The 23,254-nt window shown below is 38.3% G+C and overlaps 1 protein-coding gene across 1 annotated transcript in view; it reads left to right on the top strand.

The window, feature by feature from the left end:
• The window catches only part of LOC115413408 (ryanodine receptor 3), a 126,853-nt gene extending 107,854 nt beyond the window's left edge, over window positions 1–18,999 (top strand). Inside the window, exons 78-107 of the mRNA XM_030126223.1 lie at window positions 1,344–1,440; window positions 3,873–3,982; window positions 4,298–4,349; window positions 4,435–4,494; window positions 4,587–4,686; window positions 4,765–4,844; window positions 4,924–5,000; window positions 5,106–5,179; window positions 5,894–5,911; window positions 6,526–6,606; window positions 6,745–6,833; window positions 6,926–7,054; window positions 7,188–7,292; window positions 8,168–8,249; window positions 8,469–9,781; window positions 9,968–10,026; window positions 10,887–11,061; window positions 11,145–11,231; window positions 11,316–11,510; window positions 12,936–13,066; window positions 13,154–13,196; window positions 13,315–13,442; window positions 13,544–13,604; window positions 13,772–13,918; window positions 15,179–15,313; window positions 16,191–16,347; window positions 16,567–16,631; window positions 17,771–17,871; window positions 18,543–18,594; window positions 18,746–18,999. Coding sequence (XP_029982083.1) covers window positions 1,344–1,440; window positions 3,873–3,982; window positions 4,298–4,349; window positions 4,435–4,494; window positions 4,587–4,686; window positions 4,765–4,844; window positions 4,924–5,000; window positions 5,106–5,179; window positions 5,894–5,911; window positions 6,526–6,606; window positions 6,745–6,833; window positions 6,926–7,054; window positions 7,188–7,292; window positions 8,168–8,249; window positions 8,469–9,781; window positions 9,968–10,026; window positions 10,887–11,061; window positions 11,145–11,231; window positions 11,316–11,510; window positions 12,936–13,066; window positions 13,154–13,196; window positions 13,315–13,442; window positions 13,544–13,604; window positions 13,772–13,918; window positions 15,179–15,313; window positions 16,191–16,347; window positions 16,567–16,631; window positions 17,771–17,871; window positions 18,543–18,594; window positions 18,746–18,841 — 4,099 coding nt within the window. The 3' untranslated portion in view covers window positions 18,842–18,999. The remainder of the gene's footprint in view (window positions 1–1,343; window positions 1,441–3,872; window positions 3,983–4,297; window positions 4,350–4,434; window positions 4,495–4,586; window positions 4,687–4,764; window positions 4,845–4,923; window positions 5,001–5,105; window positions 5,180–5,893; window positions 5,912–6,525; window positions 6,607–6,744; window positions 6,834–6,925; window positions 7,055–7,187; window positions 7,293–8,167; window positions 8,250–8,468; window positions 9,782–9,967; window positions 10,027–10,886; window positions 11,062–11,144; window positions 11,232–11,315; window positions 11,511–12,935; window positions 13,067–13,153; window positions 13,197–13,314; window positions 13,443–13,543; window positions 13,605–13,771; window positions 13,919–15,178; window positions 15,314–16,190; window positions 16,348–16,566; window positions 16,632–17,770; window positions 17,872–18,542; window positions 18,595–18,745) is intronic.
• The last annotated feature ends 4,255 nt before the right edge of the window (window positions 19,000–23,254 follow it).

The raw sequence follows: 23,254 nt of genomic DNA, 5'->3' as shown, positions 1-23,254 counted from the left end.
TCTGCTCTCCATGCTGACGGTAACGTACTATAGTGCTGACCCATTATTGCTATTACTCCCGCATTCTTTCCTTAACTACCATTTGCTTTTCTACAGGCATGGTTTACGCTGTAGATTTCCATTCATCATTAAAATATTGCTGTTGGTCTTTCCACTGGTCCATAGTGGTACTTACCCAGCAAGTTTGATTTTGATCAGATGCTCCACAGTGTGGTATAGCATTTTGGAGGATACATTATTTTCTAGTTGAGAGCCAGACAGTTGAAATAACTGCTATGTCTGCAGGCTGACTGTTGGGCTCCAATCCACCTAGCAGCACCTCTGTCTCTCACTAATTACCACAGTGTGTTGGAATTATGAAAACAACATTTTGTAATTTTACAGGGGGTTACTGTATTTGGTTGACAAGTTTTAGTCTGTGCACAGTGGGTTCTCATTGTCACTGTGATGTTGCCAGGCATCAAACAGGGTCTCCAGTAAATGTTTCCAAGGCTTAATTCCTTCATTTTCATGTCTCTAACACAACTGCCTGGTGGCTGAGCTATATATTTAATTAACATAGGACAAGAATAATATTTATCTAATATGACTCTTGGCAAAATTGTGCAAAAGTGCATCAGCTAAAGTCAAAGAACCCATGTATCAAGTCAAATTATGGCTTGGAGCTGCTTCGTATTAAGGTCTTTGTAATATGCGTTATAATAAGGCTCTTATAATTAATTGTCTGATGATTATTTACACTGTTATGTTTGAAATAGACTATATAATTGCTAAATATGCTTTTATTAACAGTTGAAGTTGGATTTTGCAGCGAATATCTTCTACTTTTGTTAATAGACAGCAGTCATGTAGCACTTTATTATCTTACTGGACAAAGTACTTGTATTGATGAATAAACTAAGCCAGGGTTTAAACCACCAGCTTTGCAGTTTGTGGATAACCAACGCTGCCTTCTTTACCACAGCCATCTCTGATATCACACATTTAACACATCACCCACTTTTTGCAGCTCCCCCATCTAGAATGAATGCAATATGTCAAAAAATTATGATTAAAAGCAGTCTTTCAAATGCCTTATAGGGTTATTACAAGGATCTTAATCCTAGTAATGTTTAAAAATTATCAAGTATTACCTGAAGTTCTAATGCACAGATTAATTTTTTTTTTTATCAGGGAGGAGTATTTTACAACTTTTGAATAATAATTGACAGCTTTTCTGAGGTGACCAGTTGGATTTGCCTATACCCACTACTAACAGACATTAACTTTTCCTAAAGGGCCCCCCACCCTCTTTTGCTCCTCTCCTTTCTAACCCCAGCTAATTTGCTTTCACCCCTCCTCAGGCATCGCTCTATTAACCTCTTCCTCCTGGCCTATCAGAGAATATGGATAGAGACAGAAGAGTACTCTTTTGAGGAGAAGCTAGTGCAGGACCTTGCAGTAAGTACTTGTGTCGTTCCCCTGGTCCTATGGGGAGGGGGGCTGAGCGTCTCCTTCACTTGTATCACTTCCACTGTGTACCACTGGGTCACACTCAGCCATCCATACAGTGTTTCTCACCTTCAACTAGACACCCATTTTTAGCAAGCATGATATCAGCGGTGATGTCAGCGCTCTGGTAATTCAATCCAAGCTGTATCCCATCCAGTAGAGGTACGAAAGCATCAAGTAATGATGCTTTGGATCACCATGAACATTTGTGAAAGCTGCAGTGTATTTCCTAAAATTGTTTAGATCCATAAAAAAATTAGCCCTGAAAGACCTAGAATGTATTTCTCTACAGTTAAGCTTTCCTAACTGATTTATCATAATTCATTATAATATTATGCTCTGCAGTTTGGATTTTTTTTTTTTTTTTTTTTTGAAAGTTGGTTATTTTCCTATATTTAATTTACTAACAGTGCAGATGTTCATAAAACCCTAGAGTAAATTCAAAGGTTATTACATCAAAACAGAGAAAAGGAAGAAAATGTGACTTTTTCACCAAAATGTATAATTTTTTTACCTCAAAAACAAGTGTCTGCAACCAGTCATTCGTCAAATTGTTTGAGTTTTATTAGTGAATCAATGAGCCTCTTAAGGTTTAAATGTGTCATATCTGATCCTGCTGGGAAGCTGGGAAACTGACTTTTACTTGAATTATTTCAACATATTGATAGGATTAGTGGTTCAAAAGTTATGAAACATTTTAGATCAGTAAATGCTTTTGGTCGTCAGCAGCTGTTTAGGACTTTAGGGGTTAAATATACCGAAATGGAAAGCAAGAAAATATGTAAGAAATAAACAAATAAATAAATAAGAAGCAGCACTTTGTAGCTTTAATGAGAATCTGTGTTAAACAGAGATTGGTTAAAATGCTCACAGCCTTTGTGAAATAAATTTTTGACTTAGTTTTAATAAATTCTGCAAATTCACTATCATGAAGGCACAGTGAAACTGCTCATATATTACTGTGCCACTGGGTGTACCACTTTATTTTCTCTAGAATCAATTGAACATAAAATTTAAATGAAAACAGCTTTAAAAAAAATCTATTCTTCCTTATTCCCCTTTAATAGGCATATCCTCCTAGAATTAAAGCCACAGGGCATCATAAAACAGGTTTAGGGTGTAGCAGAGGAAAAATATATCGAAGTGGCTACTGACACAGTACTGTGGCACGAAATAGGGGTTTGTCTGTTACAACAGAGCCAATCAGTGCCCTTGTTATATCATAGACTGGTAACTTGTTATATCCTGAAAAGTACCAAGGCAATCAAAAAGCAAATAGGTCAGATTTAAAACCAACAGAGAATTAGCTCACTCGGTTACTAATCAGACTGCGACACAGAAGACTCAGGTTTGATTCTGATTCCCAGTCAAAGTAGCTTTTTTTTCCCCCAGAATATTTTCAAATGGGGGCGGGAATGGGGGGCACGGCACCAAGGGTGTCCGTTAGGTAATTCTGGTATTGATATAAATCAGCCCCTGGGACAACATTCAGAGTGTAGAATTCAGACCATAGCACTCAAAACACTGAACTGACACAGAACTGACAAGTCACACATCACACTGCTGCATCTAACATGTAGCTCCACCCACCTTCTCCAGCCTCACTGACTGCACAGAGCAAAGAACACCATAAAACAACATGTAGAGTATTTAGAACAATAATTCCTATTCTACAATATATACTATCACTAATTTGTCGTTTCTTCCATCAATTGCCACTGTACTGTGGTAGTAAAATGCACAAAAGAATGCTCTGAAGGATACACCATATATGACCACAGTATTGTGGCAACAAGACGATAATGAGTTCATGTAACAGTATCCATGATTGGCTCTAGTACAAATGCTAACATTTGATTGGTCTGTGGCAATAGACAAATCAATATTTTTGTGCCACAGTACTGTGGCAGTAGCCATTGCCAAAATAGATACCAAAACACCATAACCAAACACCCATTTTCGCTGCAACCCTATGAATAAATCGTTGTAATGTTTATAATCTGAAATAAAACTGACCAGAGTATATGATAGTGTGTACTGGGCTCATGGAGATAAATGCCATTCTTTAGTCTTTAACACTGCTGAACATCATTTTCTGTTTGTATGTGTTTCTGTCTTATGTGTATCAGCATGTCTTTAGACATCCCTGCAATTCCTGCAATGCAAAAGATGTCAGTGCTTGTGTTTGTGGTATGTTGTCTTAATGCTATCAATGCATCCTATCACTTTTTGTAATCATCTTTCATACGGTAATTGTATGCCTTTAAGGTAAGTGGTATACGAATGTTGAACATTCCATCACCATTTGTGCAAGACGTTATAGTACAGATTTAGTCTGATAGTTGATGAGCTCTCATATTGACTCATTTGACTTTGTTCAGAAAACACAGCCCAAAGTGGAAGAGGAAGAAGAAGAGGAGGTCAGGAAGCAGCCAGACCCTCTTCATCAACTCATTTTGCATTTTAGCCACAATGCTCTGACTGAATGCAGGTAAATTCATACAAAAGCGCACACATTACTGTACACCTGAGCACCTGGCACCGGCATGGTGTGCTCCATCTGTGCAGGGTAGTCATCTTGGCCTGCCTCCGACTGAATAAAGTGTTGCATTAAGCTGAATTAGTGCATATATTTTATACGAGATGCAGAACACAAGCAGTGTTACAGCACTATTCTTTAAATTCTTGCTAACTATAGTACCTTTATTGCTATAAATACAATCACTGAGAGTTGCTAATTATTCACAGATGAGATGTTAGTGTCTCAAGCTTTAACCACTAGACATTTGTCATCCTTCTTTGTCAGTTCCTTGGAAGAGGATCCTTTGTATATTGCATATGCGGATATGATGGCAAAGGTAATTCATTATCTAAATTGCTCCTACTTAAAGCCATGCAGTTTAGCAAAATTCACAAGGTTTTACAGTCTGTTTTCACTTGCAGAGTTGTGCCGAAGGTGAAGAAGAAGAAGAAGATGAGGAAGGCAAAGAAAAAACATTTGAGGTGGTGTGGATTTCTCAGGGATAGTGCTTTGGGAGGTTTTTTAGTCAGTTTTGAATTATATGCTTCAATAAGAATATTTTGTTGTCCTGCAGGAAAAGGAAATGGAGAAACAAAAGATGCTGTACCAGCAAGGCAGACTCCATGAGCGTGGGGCTGCAGAGATGGTGCTCCAAATGATCAGTGCCAGCAAAGGTAGAAAAATATAAACGTCAGCCTTCATACAAAGACCAACTCTCTTATAATTCTGATGTTGTAACTTGTGTTTATCAGGTCGTCTTGCTGCTATGGTGACCTTCACTCTCAAACTGGGCATTTCTATCCTGAATGGAGGAAACATACTGGTCCAGCAGGTACAAAGCAATTATACATTTAGGAATTATACATTTAGCGGCTTCGGTCAGCATTTACTATATATTCGTGTCATTACAGAAAATGTTGGATTATCTGAAGGAAAAAAGGGATGTTGGATTTTTCAAAAGTTTATCTGGGCTAATGATGTCATGCAGGTAATGTCATGCAATAACCCATATATTTTTTTGTTCAACACGTGCAACATATAATATAATGTAGAGAATAAATGCATATGTAACTTTGTGTTTAATGTCTGTCAGTGTCCTGGACTTGAATGCTTTTGAAAGGCAAAATAAGGCAGAGGGTCTGGGGATGGTAACTGAAGAAGGATCAAGTAAGTGAAGAGACTAAATGTGGAGAACTTAAAATATTTTTGTGAAAAAATGATGTCTGTCAATATAAACCTGACAGATTATTATTTCTATCACAGTAGAGACATGACAAACCTGAACGCTGCGTCTGTGTTTCAGTCCTCAAGACAAATGGAGTAGCATTACCTCGACAAAACATTTGCTGTTTGTTGCGTTTGGTGTTCTGCATCTCCATGTCATGTATGTCTCTTGTGTCATTGTGAAGTTCATCATGTCTAAATATGTTCATTGTGCAGATAAACCTGTGCTACTGTATGTCTAAGTCCTGTCTGAGCTGTGTGTGCCACTTTAGCACTCAGTCACAATTATAGCCATACTTATCTATCTGAGGTCTTTATCGGAGCTGATGGGTTACATACAGTATATGACTATGCTTTTATCATACGTATTTCAACTCATTTTCACCTCATAAGCTCAGGCATAAGTGACGGTGACTGTTAGTCTGGTTCTCTGTGGTCTAAATACCTGCCTAGTGAGCAGATTGTACTGTAAAACTATGTTTGTAACCTCTCGTCAATGTCACAACTCAATGTGAGTATGTAAACATATATCTATAGCGCTATCATTCTCTCCTGTTCCTACTTCTAAATGAATCTCAATGTCTTCTCCTTTGCTTATGTCTGCTTTTTTTGTTTGTTTGTTTTCTTCTGATCATGTTTTTATCTCATCGGTCGCAGTCAACGTGAGTGAGCGGGGTAAATACATGGTTAAGATTCTACTCATTCTATGCAATGCTGACATCTTGATTGCTCTCCGTTCAACCTCCTTCCTTCCCTCATCCCCATCCGATCCTACTATTCCCCCCTTCCTCCCTTTTCCTGAATGCAACATGATGACCTTGACCTGAAAGAACGCATGCATGCTCCTATGACGTCTGGATAGACTGTTCAGTCCTTGGTCAGGTGCCCCAAACTGACTCAAAGTTCTCCACTTCTTCTTTGATAAATAGGCAGTGCTTGTCATTTATGTGGGAACTTTTTTGTTTCTTAATTTAATACTAACCAGCGTGCAATGAAAAATAAAATTCCCAAAGCTTTGTTTGTTAGAAACAACAAAACTTTGCTGGTTCTAAACAAGAAGAGTGTGTTTTATTCCTGTTATAAATCTTATTTTATTTTTTCAAAGATGCACTATACCTTGTCTGTATGTTCTGCGCACCCAAAATAGTGCACATAATTTGCTGTAGAAGATGGCAGCTTTATGGATAATGATGCAAGCTTTGATGCCTGTGTGGTACTGAAATTAAAATGACAGATCTCTGACCTTAGCATCACCAAATAGGACAGTTAATCTTATTTCCTGTTCTCAGGTTCCAAGGTACTGCAGAACGATGAGTTCACGAAGGATCTCTTTAGGTTTCTGCAGCTTCTCTGTGAGGGCCATAACAATGGTAGGTGTAAGGTTTTCGTGCACCACAATAAAAAGTACAGCTGCATGTCTCTGTGAAAAGTCTGATAATGTGGCTTTTCCTTTACACCCCAGTGTAATGGAATACTGTATTCTCTAATAACTGCATCATCTATTTTAGATTTTCAGAATTTCCTGAGGACTCAGACAGGGAACACGACTACAGTCAACATCATCATCAGTACAGTAGACTACTTACTAAGACTACAGGTATATTGTCACAGAATGTGTTATTTTTTTGTTAGTGTAATATATCCAATTACTCTCTTTAATCTGGTATTTGTTTTTACTTGTTTTAACAGGAATCTATCAGTGATTTCTACTGGTACTACTCTGGTAAAGATGTCATTGATGAGGCGGGTCAAAGAAACTTCTCCAAAGCTCTGTCAGTGGCTAAACAAGTGTTCAACTCTTTAACTGAGTATATCCAGGTACAGTATCACACCATACCACTGCATGAGCCAATATAAATCTGTCTTAAATGTACTGTATATGAATCAAACTGATACTTAGTGACTTTAGTGATCTGCAATTATTTCTACTTTCGTTCTTTGCTCTGTGTAGGGTCCATGTATTGGGAACCAGCAGAGTTTGGCTCACAGCAGGCTTTGGGATGCTGTGGTGGGCTTCCTACATGTTTTTGCCAACATGCAGATGAAGTTATCCCAGGTATCTGTGGCTATTTATCAACTAGAAAAGTGTATATTTGTATTATTTGGCACAGCAAAACATAGTATATATTCAACTATTGCATATAACAGGAAGTTATGCAGGTTAAAGATTTCCAAAAAGTACATAATTGTGTAAGATTATGCTTGGAATTGAAAGAATGGTACAGACCTGGAACTGCTGTGTTCTAGGTTCAGTTTCTAATCTGCTAATGCTTACTGTCCAATAAACGCACACATTTGAATAATTAGCACTTTACTGTATTTGTTACTTTTAACACAGCACTTTAACTTGTAACATCATGTGTTTAAATTGTAGTATTCTTACTTTTTTCCTCAGTAAAAGTCATCCACTGCCACAGGCTCATTTAGCCACTAGAGGTCACCCCAAGCTAAAGTATAACCGTGGCCTAATGTGCCACAGTAGTTAGGTCTGTGATAAATTATTCCATCTATATTTTCCCCTTGCTCAGTAAGACAGGAGTGGGATAAATCCACATACCTAACCTTATCCTGTGGTCAAGAGAAAGGGCTCGATCTGACAGTAGTATTTGGAATGAAGGAGAGCACAGGTGGAGTGGTTTGAATTTAGCGCATCAAAGTGCACCTCAGATTTATGGTATGCTGAATACAGTCTCCTCAGAGAACCTAAATGAGTCAGAATGACCTAGCCATCTGCTCCTGGACAGTAAAATAACATTAACCCTGGTGATGATGGATGGATGGAACATAGAAGGGCCTTCTGGGCCCCAGCAGGGCCATTGTGGGTCCCCACAATCTGAGGCAGCCTTGATCTCTCCAAATGCAACTCATTTGATATAGTGTGTGATGTAGCAAGTCACAAGGGGACCATCGTCTGTCTCTGCCTTCTTACAGGACTCAAGTCAAATTGAATTATTAAAGGAACTGCTGGATCTGCAGAAGGACATGATCGTCATGATGCTGTCACTTCTTGAAGGTTTGCTTTTTACTCACTTATTGAGCTTGTGTGATCTCTGCTGGCGGCAATGATATATAAAGTCTCTTTAATGACTTTCCCTAAATAGTTTTGTTTGCTCTGAATTTAGTCAAATGTTTACCACATCAGCTTTGCATAATCTGTATGGAGGGCACTGCTTGTAATTCAGTTTGCTGACAGGGTTTGCTTTGCTCTCTCTCTCTTTCTGTTTTTGCACAGGAAATGTTGTAAATGGTACCATTGGTAAACAAATGGTGGATACTTTGGTAGAATCTTCTAGCAATGTGGAGATGATCCTTAAATTTTTTGATATGTTCCTCAAGTTGAAGGACTTGACCTCCTCAGACAGCTTTAAGGAGTGTGACCCTGAGAGCAAGGGCGTCATCTCAAAGAAGGACTTCCAGAAGTCAATGGAGAACCAGAAACAGTATTCACAATCTGAGATTGAGTTCCTTCTTTCCTGTGCTGAGGCTGACGAGAATGACATGTTCAATTATGAGCAGTTTGTGGAGAGATTCCATGAACCGGCCAAAGACATTGGCTTCAACATGGCTGTGTTGTTAACTAATCTCTCAGAGCATATGCCTCATGATGCTCGCCTTTCCACGTTTCTGGATCTGGCTGAGAGTGTTCTCAGCTATTTTGAGCCTTTTTTGGGTCGCATTGAGATAATGGGTGGAGCTAAGCGCATTGAAAGAGTCTACTTTGAAATCACTGAGTCGAGTCGTACCCAGTGGGAAAAGCCTCAGGTCAAGGAGTCAAAGCGGCAGTTTATCTTTGATGTAGTCAATGAAGGTGGAGAGAGTGAGAAGATGGAACTCTTTGTTAATTTTTGTGAGGACACCATTTTTGAGATGCAGCTAGCATCTCAAATTTCAGAACCAGACCCAGTGGAGCGTCCAGAGGAAGATGAAGACGACAGTCAGAGTGTGGCAGAGAACCAGGAGGAGGAAGAGGAGGAGAGTGTGATGCTGGAGTCTTCGTCTGCCTTCACAGTGGCCTGTATCTCCATGAGAAAGAGTCTCTGTCATTTCCGCCAGTTGCTCACTCTTAAGAGCATGAGGCGTCAGTACAGAAAGTTCAGGAAGATGAGCATTCGGGAGATGGTGCGCAGCTTCTTCGCTTTCTTCTGGATGATCATCACTGGTCTCTTCTACTTCATCTATAGTCTAATTTGGGGTTTCTTTCACATTTTGTGGACTACTATGTTTGGGGGTGGCCTCGTTGAAGGGGCCAAGAATATGAAGGTGACTGATATTTTGGGAAACATGCCAGACCCCACTCAGTTTGGGATCCATGGAGATGTGTTAGAGACGGAGAAGATGGAGGCGAACGAAGCGTCGGTACTGGCAGAGATGGGTCAGATGGCTCAGGGGGACGCAGCAGAAGCAGACCTAATGGCTGAGCTGCTCAACATTCAGCCCAAAAAGGAGGGCAAGCACGGTGCAGAGCCGGGTTTGGGGGATGTGTCTGAGGTGGTGGTGGGAGACGCTCCATCCATAGCCAGTGCTGTCAAGCAAAAGAAAGCAGAGGTCAGTGATCATGACAGATGCAAGTGATCTGTCCCTTATCACTAGAGACATGTTTGGTATTAATCCATGTTAAAAGGCCTAAGATAAAAATTAATTTATTAAGATAGCAGCTGAGTGGTCCCCAGACTTTCTATTTATCAACTGTAATTCTAATTAATGATTAACGGAATAATCAATTTGTTATAGATGGCTGCAAAGAAGAGAGCTGCAAATGGAGACTACAAATCTGACTCAGAGAAAGGAGAGTGAGTGTTCTACACTTCCACTATAAACATATTCATTGCATTACATTCTGATGTACCATGCTGAAGTATTATGCAGTTTTATATTTCCATTTCACTATACCTGAGATGCAAATATTGTACTTTTTACTCCTCTGCATTTGGCAGTTTTAAATTACAATTTTTCCCTTTCTTTTCCAGTGAACACCATATCTCTAAATGTGTTTGGTGTATGAAAGCTAAATGGACTCTTTAAAAACCCTGTTGGATTAGCCTTAAATGTAACTGTTATCTGTTTTTCTGTGCACATAAAAAGTTGACTTTTTATTGATGTATGATTCTGTTCTTATAGGATGGCAACGCCACAAACAACAATGATTTTATAGAATGGGATGCACTGAACTACCCAACAGTTTGTAATACCACTAAAATGACACTAAATTAAACTCAACTTTAAAAATATATGACAGTAAAATTCACATTATAGTTGTGGCCAAAAGTTTGACATTGACACAAATTGACTCTTTCCATAAATGTGATTTACTTGCCAATAAATGTCTTATAGCATCATATTATTTATATAAAATGCTTGTAGCAGCTCTTCAGTGTACCTCAGAAACACGTGGAAAAGATGAAACTGCAAAGGCAAAATTTGTGTCACTACTGAAACTTCTGAAATTGTATACAGATATAATAGTATGTTTGACTAATAAACCACATTTGAGTAATGTTATGAATGCAGAATTTTTACTCGTAGTGAAGCATTTTCCTAGTCTGGTACTTTTGCTGGAGGAAAGGATCCGAATGCTGTCAATACCAAGTAGGATTTTAGTTTACCAGGAACTGATGCAAATGTAATTATTACGGTTAATATCTTCTTCCAGTTCAGAAGATGGCGAGAAGAAGGACCATGACAAGGGCAAAGACGAATCCCCTCCACAGCTCTCAGTGGAGGAGAAAAAAGCCCCAAAGAAGAGGCTCGGTCAGAAAAAGGAACCACCAGAGGCCTTCATGGCCAGCTTCTTTGCTGGTTTGGAGATCTACCAGACCAAGATGCTGGTCAGATATTTTCTCCATGTGTACATTTATATTTTAAACATAACCCTGCCTCTTGGAGTTAACGTTTTCTTTAAAATTCACAGAACTACCTGGCCAGAAACTTCTACAACCTCCGTTTCTTGGCTCTTTTTGTTGCCTTTGCCATCAACTTCATTCTTCTCTTCTACAAAGTAAGCTCATAGCTAACTGTACAAACTTATACTATATAATTCTTACAAAATGTCTTGCGTTCTAATTATCTTCTTGTCTTACAGGTGACTGGTGATTACTCAGATGATGAAGACCCCTGGAACGGTCGGGGTAGAAGTGGGGAGGAGGAAGACGAAGGAGCTCTGGAGTACTTTGTTCTGCAGGAGAGCACAGGCTACATGGCACCAACTCTCCGCTGTCTGGCAATACTACATACCATCATATCTTTTCTTTGTGTAGTGGGATATTACTACTTGAAGGTACAGTAACATCCACTGAGTTTACTTTGATTGTACAAAAAGACACACATATACAGGGTGGGGAAGCAAAATTTACAATATTTTGAGGCAGGGATTGAAAGACAGTGTATGACCAATTAGTTTATTGAAAGTCATGAGAATTTATTTGCCACAAGAAAATTGACATAATAGAAAATGTTTTTTATTCTATGTGTCCTCCTTCTTTCTCAATAACTGCCTTCACACGCTTCCTGAAACTTGCGCAAGTGTTCCTCAAATATTCGGGTGACAACTTCTCCCATTCTTCTTTAATAGTATCTTTCGGACTTTCTCGTAATAGTTTTGCTCATAGTCATTCTCTTCTTTACATTATAAACAGTCTTTATGGACACTCCAACTATTTTTGAAATCTCCTTTGGTGTGACGAGTGCATTCAGCAAATCATACACTCTTTGACGTTTGCTTTCCTGATTACTCATATGGGCAAAAGTTTCTGAAAAGGTATGGATAATAGTGTTAGGTATGATTATGACATCAATATATGTTTGGTTTCAAAACAATTGACGTAGTGCCTGCTGAGAAAAAACAACTAAATGTTCATTGTAAATTTTGCTTCCCCACCCTGTACAGTCGCAGAAAAAATTAGACCACCCCTTGTTTTCTTCAATTTCTTGTTCATTTTAATGCCTGGTACAACTAAAGGTACATTTGTTTGGATAAATATAATGAAAACAACAAAAATAACTCATAAGATTTTAATTTAAGAGTTGATATCCAGACATTTTCCATGGTTTTCTTGATAATAACCAAAATCACTTCAGTTCTTACATCAATCTCTATGACATTGTACTGCAAAAAACTGTGCTTTTAGGTATTCTATGTTTTCTTTTGTGTCTGTTTTAGTCACATGATACACACAGGAGTTAGTACTTGATTGCATAACCATTGTTTTTGATGATTTTTGATGGTCTAATAATTCTTTCTGCGACTGTATATAAATATATAAATTATATAAAATAAGCCATGTTGTTTTTAGATGTTTTAAAGTTTAGTCGCTTTAACATATCTTATTAACTAATATAAGATTATTATGTGTGATATTTACGTCTGTGGTGTCAGTGACGTTGAAACGTATTTAGCTTTTTGTCGATTTCCACTTGGAACTGGTCAAAGCACACAGACCTTTATGAAAAGTATGAATGAAGACAGAGTAACAAGGGACTCCATCTGACGTCACTTCCCACTAATCCTCAGTTTTAGTCACATGATACACACAGGAGTTAGTGCTTGATTGCATAGCCATTGTTTTTGATGACTTTTGATGGTCAAATAGTTTTCTCCGCAACTGTACAACGACACGTATGATTGATTCTTGAAGCTGATCATTGTATATAACCATTTGTTATATTTTTTACTGAATTCATAAAGTTTTCCTGTGTTTCCAAGGTGCCGCTAGTAGTGTTCAAACGGGAGAAGGAGATAGCCAGGAAGTTGGAGTTCGCAGGCCTATATATCACAGAGCAGCCGTCAGACGATGACATTAAAGGACAGTGGGACAGACTGGTGATCAATACACCGTAAGTCCCCTACAGTTTACAACTCTAAATGATAATCTTTCGCAAACAAAAGTATAATGCTGACTTTCCTTTTGTTGTTTTTATCAGTTCTTTTCCCAACAACTACTGGGATAAATTCGTCAAACGCAAAGTAAGTGGCTTATGGAATTTTAATGTAATCTATTGTACACACAAAACATGAACCACATTTGATGATGCTTCACAAAAGTCTACATCAGAGTCATTTATTATGTTTGTACAAATTGTAGGTGATCAAAAAATATGGTGACTTATACGGAGCAGAGAGGATTGCAGAGCTGCTGGGGTTGGATAAGAGTGCCCTTGATTTTAACCCTACAGAGGAAACTGTGGCCAAGGAGGCTTCACTGGTGTCATGGTGAGAGACTTGACAGATAAAGAACACTTGGAGAAAAAAAAAAAAATTGGGATTAGAAACACTTTAAGAGCCTCTTTCATCCCTCTGTTCTCTTTTTCCAGGTTGAGTTCAATTGATACAAAGTACCATGTCTGGAAAATGGGTGTGGTGTTTACAGACAATGTAAGTTTGTAAAACTTAGGATGATTAATTGCTCTGTTATGTGGCTTTATGGATGTATGAGTGGCTAATTTAACGGATGAGTGGGTAAATGGGTTGTTACAGTTTATTACGATTGTACAGATGGATTTTAAACAGCTCGCTTCTCATGATTTTCCTCTCTTTATCAGTCATTCCTATATCTGGTATGGTACACCACCATGTCCATTCTGGGCCACTACAACAACTTCTTCTTTGCTGCTCATCTGCTGGACATCGCTATGGGCTTCAAGACACTGCGCACTATCCTGTCCTCGGTCACACATAACGGCAAACAGGTGAGAGGGAGGAAGATGCAGGTTGTCATCTTAAGCAGCAGGGGTCACTGCAGATTAAGTGATCAGGAATGGGTTCTAAAACACCACCTGTTTGCTCCCTGATGCACAGCCACATTCCAGTTTTTATCCATGTTCTGACTCGTTAATACTGTTAAATTTCTTCTTGGCTAAAAAGATCAAACTGCTAATAAGAAAACCTGTCACTGTTGTGAAATGATTATGTGTAATTTTGGTTGAGATGGCAACACAGAAAGTAAATGAGTATTTTATTACAAAAACAAAACAAGTGCTCTGTCATTAGTGTATTTTCACCAACCGTAAACTGCTATTTACTAGTAGGATAACACTTCAAAGCATATTCTCAACAACCAGGCTTCAGAAAACACATTTACACATAGACAACAGATCAAAGTGAACCATGGTATCCCTCTAGACAAATATGACCTGTCTTAACAACCAGCTCCTGAGAAAATAGCTGTCTCTCAATGCTTTCTCACAGCCACTGAGGGGTTTGTATATCGTGCAGATCATGATCTCATGTTCTAATGGATTCTTGATATTGCTTTAAAATCATGTTTGGCTAAAGGACTGTTATTTGGCAAATACTGCTTTTGCATTTGTCCATTTTTCCTTCATGAAATTGTGTATTCGGGAGGGTCTGAGGACAAAGGGAAAGATGCAAGTGAAGGAAGTAAAGATGCATGAGTAGGAGTTTATATGCACTTCGTTTCCTATGACATTTTAGTTCAAATGACCCAATTTAAATCGCAATTTTGTCATTCAGCTTCCCGGAGATTCTCATGCCAACTGACCAGAGGCGCAAATCAGCGAATGTAATGCCACCTCTGTCTCTGAGGGTGGAAATACAGCAAAATGACGAGGCTGCACAAACCTCCCCCATTCTGCTTCCTGTGGGCAGATCAATCAAACTGTCAATCCAAATACAGTTTACTGCTGCCTCCACTGTTGTTGCTATGAGGTTTACAAATAGAGTAAATGAATGTAGGCAGTGTCTGATTGGCACTTGTGTCAAATATGAGAAAACAGCAAATTATGTGTATTTGCACTAAATATATAGTAATGTGTGACCGGTGTGATTGAATCTGTTCTCTCTTCACTTGTTGCTTTTCTTTTATCCCTGGAGTTCCCATCACACTACTTGTTATCAATTCTAAATAAAATAACAAAAATAACAGCTCTGCTTATCTCACTGTATTTCTATTCCGACAGTCTTATTGATGTGTGTTTGTGCTCCTGTAGCTGGTGTTGACGGTGGGTCTGCTGGCAGTGGTGGTCTATCTTTACACTGTGGTGGCCTTTAACTTCTTCAGGAAGTTCTACAACAAAAGTGAAGATGAGGATGAGCCAGACATGAAATGTGATGACATGATGACGGTAAGTACCAGTCATATGTTTGTTTGTCTGTTTGTTTGTCTGTCTGTCTGTTAGCAAGATAACTCAAAAAGTTATGGACAGATTTTGATTAAATTTTCAGGAAATGTTGATACTGGCACAAGGAACGAATGATTAACCCTTTCATGCATAGTGGTCACTCCAGTGGACAGTTATTCTCCAGCTGTTCTCTTGTATATTCATGGGTTTTGTTGTTTTAGTTCCATATCAGCCAACACAGTGGACACTTATGCATCATCCCATACACTATAATTCATACCATTACTGTAACTTTGCTGTTCTTGATAAACCTGATCTGCAATTACATGTTTGAGTGGAAATCAATTGTTATTTGTTTGAAAAAAAAAGTTGGTTTTTTTTTTGCATATTATCTCCATGAAAAGAGTAATAATTAGCATTAGAATATGTTAAAATGTGAGAAAACATCAGATTTTATTTCATTGTTTTAAAATCAATTTTTGATATTGGGTTTTAAACACGTTTCTTTACTTCAAAAATTAAATGCATGGACATTTTTGTAACTCCATGAAAAAAAAACAACTTGATTACATTGCTTTTTTTCATGCCCATGGAGGAATAAAAACACTCAAGAAAAAAATCTTAACTAAGGTTCTCATAATTAACGCATGAAAGGGTTAAATTTTGGTGGTGATGGGAGGGGGGGGGGGTGGATTTAGATGAAATTTTCAGGAAATGTTGATACTGGCACAAGGAACAAATGATTTAATTTGGTGGTGATCGGGGGGAGGCAGATTTTGGCAGAGGTCTGCGCTCTCCAACTGCTTTTCTAGTTTAGTTATTAGGCTGACTCCAACACTGAGTCAAGATGTAATGGTATTCTCTCTGTGGTTTGCCATAGTGCTACCTATTTCACATGTACGTTGGGGTGAGAGCAGGAGGGGGCATCGGTGATGAGATTGAGGACCCAGCTGGAGACCCCTATGAGCTCTACCGCATCCTTTTTGACATCACCTTCTTCTTCTTCGTCATCGTCATCCTCCTGGCCATCATCCAGGGTGAGCTCCAGTGTTGCACCCATAACCTGCTGCTGCATATTGGGTGTACATTATAGTTCTAACTCCCTTTTACCCAAATGATCTGCTAGCTTCATTTGTTGTTTGGACATGTTGTGTCGAATATGCTCCATACACTCATACTCCATATTATACTTTTTAGAAAGTCAGGGGTGTTAGATTATAATTCAGACACTTTGAGCAGTTTCTTCTTGATTGCAGGTCTGATCATTGATGCCTTTGGAGAGCTGAGAGACCAGCAGGAACAAGTGAAGGAGGACATGGAGGTGAGAGCAGATTCATTCTCACCCATAGCTGACCCACAGAGCGCAGAGGGATTTCAGTGATGTTAGTCACTGCCCTTCAGTGATGCTCACAACTCCAAATACGTAGGAATACTTAAAATGCTGTCATACAACTTTCATAAATATAATATAAAAACAACCTTATGCAGTATATTGTGGACTTAAAAGCAATAATATGACACATTTTACAGAAAGCATACTCGCTGTTTGTTACAAAATAAATATTTCTTTCTCTGATGTCCTGGAGTTTAGAGCTGTAGCCTGCTTTTCTGAATTTCAGGACTAACTTTTTGTGATGAATGAAAGTGAGAGGTGAAGAAATATGAAGTTTAAAATGACTTATATTTGGGGAAATGCATGCGATTAGCACCCTGTGGCTCTGAGGGATGGCGGGGAAAATCATGAAACCTTTGGGAACACCAGTGTGGCCGTGCTCACAGCTTTGTGATGCTATATTCAGGACCTAAATGTCAGTGTCATGCTGACATGCTTAGATGGGGATGTTTACCATATTAATATCTTAGTTTAGTATGCTAACATTTTAAGAGTTTTTGAATCACTAAATATGTGCATCAGATTTGATGGTACCCATTTAGTTATAATTGTATTGAGGTTTGTACAATATATCAGCATAATACATGTGTGTGAAATTCATTGCATTCATTTGGGGGTATGGGCAATATTTACTGTTATTCTATTTTAATATAATATATCTTCTTGTTGGGAATTTGTGCAGTATTTTGACAGCTTACAACAGTAAACGATGTTATTGGTGTAGGCTTAGATATATTTGGATTAGTGGGTGTTATTAAATGCTAATTGTAGTTTAGAAGTACATGTGCAGAAAGGCAGAGTGCTGCTGTGTTTTCTCATAAGAGAGACGATACAGTCTAATTTTATGTTAAGATATGTCGAGATATTTTACTCATAGGAATAAAGTCATGAGTGGACTAAAAGTTATAGATCACTATTCAAATCTATTCTCATTTCAATTTATCCAGTAGATGTTGACAGATTTCACAGATTAAATGAAAACCTTGACCCTGTACTGCTACTGGATGAAATTTCCGAGAATCTGTAATATTAAAATAAATGATAATATATTTGTTTTCTATCCTCAGACTAAATGCTTCATTTGTGGGATTGGTAACGACTACTTCGACACAACACCTCATGGTTTTGAGACTCACACTTTACAAGAGCACAATTTGGCCAACTACCTGTGAGTATCCAGCCTCCACGCATCTTACAAAATGTTTTTTTTCCCTTTTTTAAGGTTAGCTGTAAACTCATGAATCATCACCGTCTTGTTCGAACATGTTCTGCCTCTTCTGTTTAATTTAACTACATGATTGATGGCTTCAGCACATTACCACAGTATTAGGGCCAAAGTCACTAATAGTCCCAGTGATCCAGAACGGTGGATCCCTTTAGGTATTCTTTCCATCTGTCTCACTATTTCTCATGCACTCCCTGCTTATCCAGTGTTGCTGTATAATACCCACGACAATAGAAAGTCTCACTCCATTTGTGCTCACAGTCAGCTGGCCTGAGGATATGAGAGCGACCTCATTATGTTGCTTCATTACTATTTAATGCCATGAACTTTATTGGAAAATAGGTTTGTGATAGCGTGCTTTCATACAGTATTCATCATGATTCGGCATGCTGTGATGCCCACAGAGATACAGCGGCACGTTGCCATTTACACTTGATTTGGGAAATAACAGGCGATTTTGATGGAGAGTGGATGTGGTACTTTGTTTAGACACTTGCGTCACAAATTTTGCAGCCTACTCTAACACAAAAGTTGACATTTCCTGTGAATTTGCTGCTGCAGAGATGTTGGTGTGACATTTTTCTTTAATCTGATTGTCATGGGTTTTTCTAAAGGTTTTTCCTGATGTACCTTATCAACAAGGACGAGACAGAGCACACTGGCCAGGTACAGTTCAGTTCCATACTAATGACCTTTTCTTTGAGGGACTTTGATAAGTGGCCAATAAAGAACAAAATATTTATCATCCTGTCTTTTTTAGAATAACTGCTGTGTCCAGTTTTTCAGTAACACTCCACTGCCGTTTTTGTTCCTCCAGGAGTCATACGTGTGGAAGATGTACCAGGAGCGCTGCTGGGATTTCTTCCCTGCTGGTGATTGCTTCCGCAAACAATATGAAGATCAGCTTGGATAGAGCACTTGCATCATCCTTATCTCTGTCCATATATGTGGGCTGCTGAATTATGTAGTCCCACATTCAGCCTCTGGACTACAGCACACAGTCATCCTACCAGAATGCTTTGGACTAGCTTTACTAGAGACAAGGCAAAACTACTTTTCAATGAAAAAAATGAAAAACATGTCCTTCCTGATGTCATGTTGTATCCTGGTCATCGTTGGTACAGTGCCAGTGTATGAGGATATTACCTGTAACTTACCCTGACTTTTTGGTTTCCTAATTTTGGAACTAGTCTTTGACAGCATGTTGCCTTTTACTCCACATAACCCTCAAGCATTGCACAATTTTTTTTATTCTTGGTTATAACTTTTTCTTTTTTTTTTTGTCTTTTTGAGAAACACCGGGTTGTGTGGGGTTATGGGACAATATGTTAGTCTTCTTATGCACAAGAATCTAACTAAAATAAGAATGAGAATGTTGAACTTGAGACTTAATGCCAAAAGAAAAGTACAGTAGGTTTAAATAGTGCGCAGCAGTGGTATTTGAGATCGTTTTTTGTTTGTTTTCAGGTGTTGTAACCTTGTATATTCAGATATTTGGACGTCTAAGAATGAAATGGCAAAAAGGTTTATTATATAGGTTGAAAAATGCCTATTTTTCATGAAGTGCCTTACAGTACTGTATCTACATTACAATGAAGCTATGCAAAACTTTTGTTTTTTCTTTATTGTATGTAAGTACAGTAGTTTTTCTGGAGCAGTAAGAAGTAGCTGTCCCAATATGTAGTTTGTTGGCTGATTTTTTTTTTATTATTGTTTGAACATGGAAGAACAGCATTGGTTTGGTTTATTTTTTTGCTGAATGCAGCATAACTGCAAAAATGTTCAAGATACAAAATGTGTAAATGAAAGATATACCACAGAGGAATTTACTAAATACCTTCAAACAAGAACAAAAATGAAATTGCTATTGTATGGCCATTTGTATGTAGTAGCTTTGCTGATCTGTGCATTTCTTTTGATGGAAAAATAAAGAAATCAATGCAAGAAATGTCAGTGAGTAAGAAGTGTTTGGGATGCATTCAACAATGTTACATTTGTTTTTCTCCTTGTTCTGTTGTGATCAGCAGTAGAACAATTCCAAACCATTTAATGTCGTAAGTCGGCCAGCTAGCCTTTTCATTCCCAGAATCATGAAGATGTGGTAGATGTCCCTGTGGCTCTTTTAGATTGTTTCAGACTAATATACCAACTGTGTGCAAACAGCCTTTGGATTTAGGTCTAACTCCATTTCACTAATCCAAAAACTACCTCACAACTGGGGCAAACTTATAGCTTTTAATTAAGGTGTTGTAAAAAGCAGTGATTGTGGGAGGAGATGCATACTCCCAGTTGGTCAGATAGGTAGGACGTGGCCTCAGCAGGCTGCATGATGGGAGTTTTAGCCCTATTACCCATGGTGCCAGCTGTCAACTCACATCATGTCACCACACCTCAGGCACCACACAGTGCTGCAGCCTGCCGCTGAGAGCAACTCTCCTCAACTCTTTGACTCACTACAGTTTGGCATTGTTGGCTTCTTTTATTGTTCTGGCACACTGTGACTAAATTGTCTTTCTTATATTAAAAAGCCATTTGTTTTAAATTGTTTTTAACAGCTGTATCACACTGTCATAATTGGAGAAATATTGTTTTGAGTGCACTATGTAAAGTAAAGTAATATTAGGGAGAGTTAATATAAAGTTATAGTTATGGTATTGTGAAGAGGGGCTCCTCAATTATTTTTGCATGGTTATGAAGCTATTATAGGCAATGGGTGAAACACAAATGAGTGAAATCAGTGACATAATCATTTTTAGTAATTTGACATAATGAAAACTGTGGGAAGTCATTCTCAACTTGAGATAGCAACAATTAAGCAATTAACCAACTGGAGACAGATTATACCCATTAAACTCCAGTTTCCCATCGTTAAGTTGAGAGGCTTCCAAATAGTGAGTAGATTCCTCTCATTTTTCTCTCAAATAAATACTTGAGGAGTTTTATGCACATATTTCATTACACAATATATGCTACTGCACAGGTCATAAATATTTATTTGTAAAAATGCTTTAAATATAATGTGATAATAGCTCTGATGTATACTGTAGTGAGATAAGTAGATTGGATGTGATAGGGAAGATTTGTCCAGTTGGATTGTAGAAACTGATTTGGTTTTTGTTTTGTGGCAAGACTTAACAAGAGAACAATATTCATCCTAGTGTGAACAGGGAAAATGAAAAACAAAACTCCCCTGAGAAGCGGTGACATGTGTCGAAATCTTTACACCGTAATGGGACAAGGTAGTAGAAGGGTCAGTTCGTGGGCAGTTTGTTGCTGCAGGCTCTTCACACACAGACTCCTGGGGCTTGATCTTCAACATCGGTGCTTTGTAAAACACATGGCTAAACACTTAAGGTGGACTGACACAATTGCAATTTACACTTACACTTATTGCAGCTTTTTATAATGTACACCAACAAAATATCACATGTATTTATTTATTTTTTTGTTTTGCTGCACATTAGAGCTGTGATAGTTTGGATATTTCAGCTTCCTCTACATATTCTAGTGGTATTTTATACTGAGCGTAGTCTGACAACAAATACTGCATTATTTGCTTGCTCTAATACCTGACATCTGTTCTCCTCCCTGTATGAAGCCCTGTTGCTGATGTAATGCAGTTGAAAGTTGTATGCGGTCTGCCATCCGTGGCCTCGTATGGTGCACAGCACTGTGAAGTGACACGCAGGTCAGGAGGGAAAAAAAGAGCAGCTTGATTAACCCTCAGCGCTGTCACCTGCAGCTGGTGTCCTGCAGGGAAACCACCAACTGGTGACAAGACACTGCATATGGTCCCTTTGATGCATCCTGTCAGTCTCTGAACCTTCTGTCCAACATCACACAACAAACAACACTTTAACAGCTAAACAAGACATACAGAGGAGAGTGAATACTGAACACTCAACACTGATGGACATTGTAAAACGAATCACTCAGAAAAGTAAATGTCTGTTTACAACCTGTACTTACTTGTATAGATGAAAACACCTACGTGTGTCTACATTAACCCATACAGACCCAGTGCTACTTCTGTGGTAGTTTCCAAATGAATTTTTCTTGCAATTTAACCTTTCTTAACCAGTTTATCACTATTTATTACAATCCTATGCTCTATATTTTGCATATTCCACTGTAAATCATGAATTTTCCTATATTTAATTTCCTATAATTCAAAAATTCATGGGAAGGAATGCTTCTAGGACCAAAAAAGAGTTTGTTTAAGGTGCTCTTTGGAAAAAGGGATTCATAAAGTAGATAACAAACTGGAAGAAAACTCCAAGTCACTCTCTTTAAACATTAAAATGCCTTTATTACCATGGCATGGTCAACACTTCTTAAAAAGAGTAGAAGTGTTTTTTAAGGTCTAGATATGACCGGGCCATGTTAAGAAAGGCATTTTAATGTTTAAAGAGAGTGCCTTGGAGTTTTCTTCCAGTTTGTTATCTATTTAATTTCCTATGTTTTATTTAGATGTTCATGAAAACTCAGTAGTAAATTTAAAAGTTATCAAATCGGAACAGAGAAAACTGAAATAAAAGTGACTTTTTCAGCAAAAATATCAATAACTGAATGCAAAAACAAGTGTCTCTATCCACTGTCACTGATTCAACTCCATGGGTTTTACTGGTGAATCAATGTTGTAGAAGATGACGGTGTTTCCACATTCACTATGGAGCCTCTGAACGTCTAAATGGGTCATATCTGATGACCACGAAAAGATGACAAACTGTATTTTACACCAAATATTTACATGTATTGATAGGATTAGTGGATCAACAGTTATTAAACATTTTACATCAGTAGATGGTTTTGGTTGATGGTGGATGTTTGAGTCTTTATGGGTTAAATCAGGAAAAGCACTTTTATCTTATAGTGTGTTGGTGTGTGTCTGCCCCATATGTGTGTAAAAGAAAAGCCCTGTTCCTCCGTTCACACAATGTGGTTCTGGCATTCACGTCTTTGACAGATGTGTTTTTTCCTGAAGCACACTCGACATCAATAGTTTGTGTGTGATTTTGAGTGTGTGTGGGTGTGTGTGTGTGTGCGCGCGCACACAAAGAGACGTAATATGACAGATGGGGGTTGAAAATAAGGTTGTAAAATGAATGAATTTTAAAAGTCACCAGCAGGCAAGTGTTCAGGATTAAACCCTTTAAAGTTTCTCATTCCATTTCCTATTTTTTCCAACCTCAGAGTAAATCGTGGATCCTCTCAGTGAACTGCTGAGACCTAATCGAACACAATTGCAGCCTTTAGGAACCTTTCATAAGAGATGGACTGAGCCATTCTTTCTATCGGTTCCAATGACCCTCAGACAGAGCTTGAG

Source organism: Sphaeramia orbicularis, chromosome 22 (assembly GCF_902148855.1).
Source record: "Sphaeramia orbicularis chromosome 22, fSphaOr1.1, whole genome shotgun sequence".
NCBI classification, from domain to species: domain Eukaryota; kingdom Metazoa; phylum Chordata; class Actinopteri; order Kurtiformes; family Apogonidae; genus Sphaeramia; species Sphaeramia orbicularis.
The sequence above is the reverse complement of the archived record's forward strand: the minus strand, read 5'-3'. Positions and strand labels throughout refer to the sequence as shown.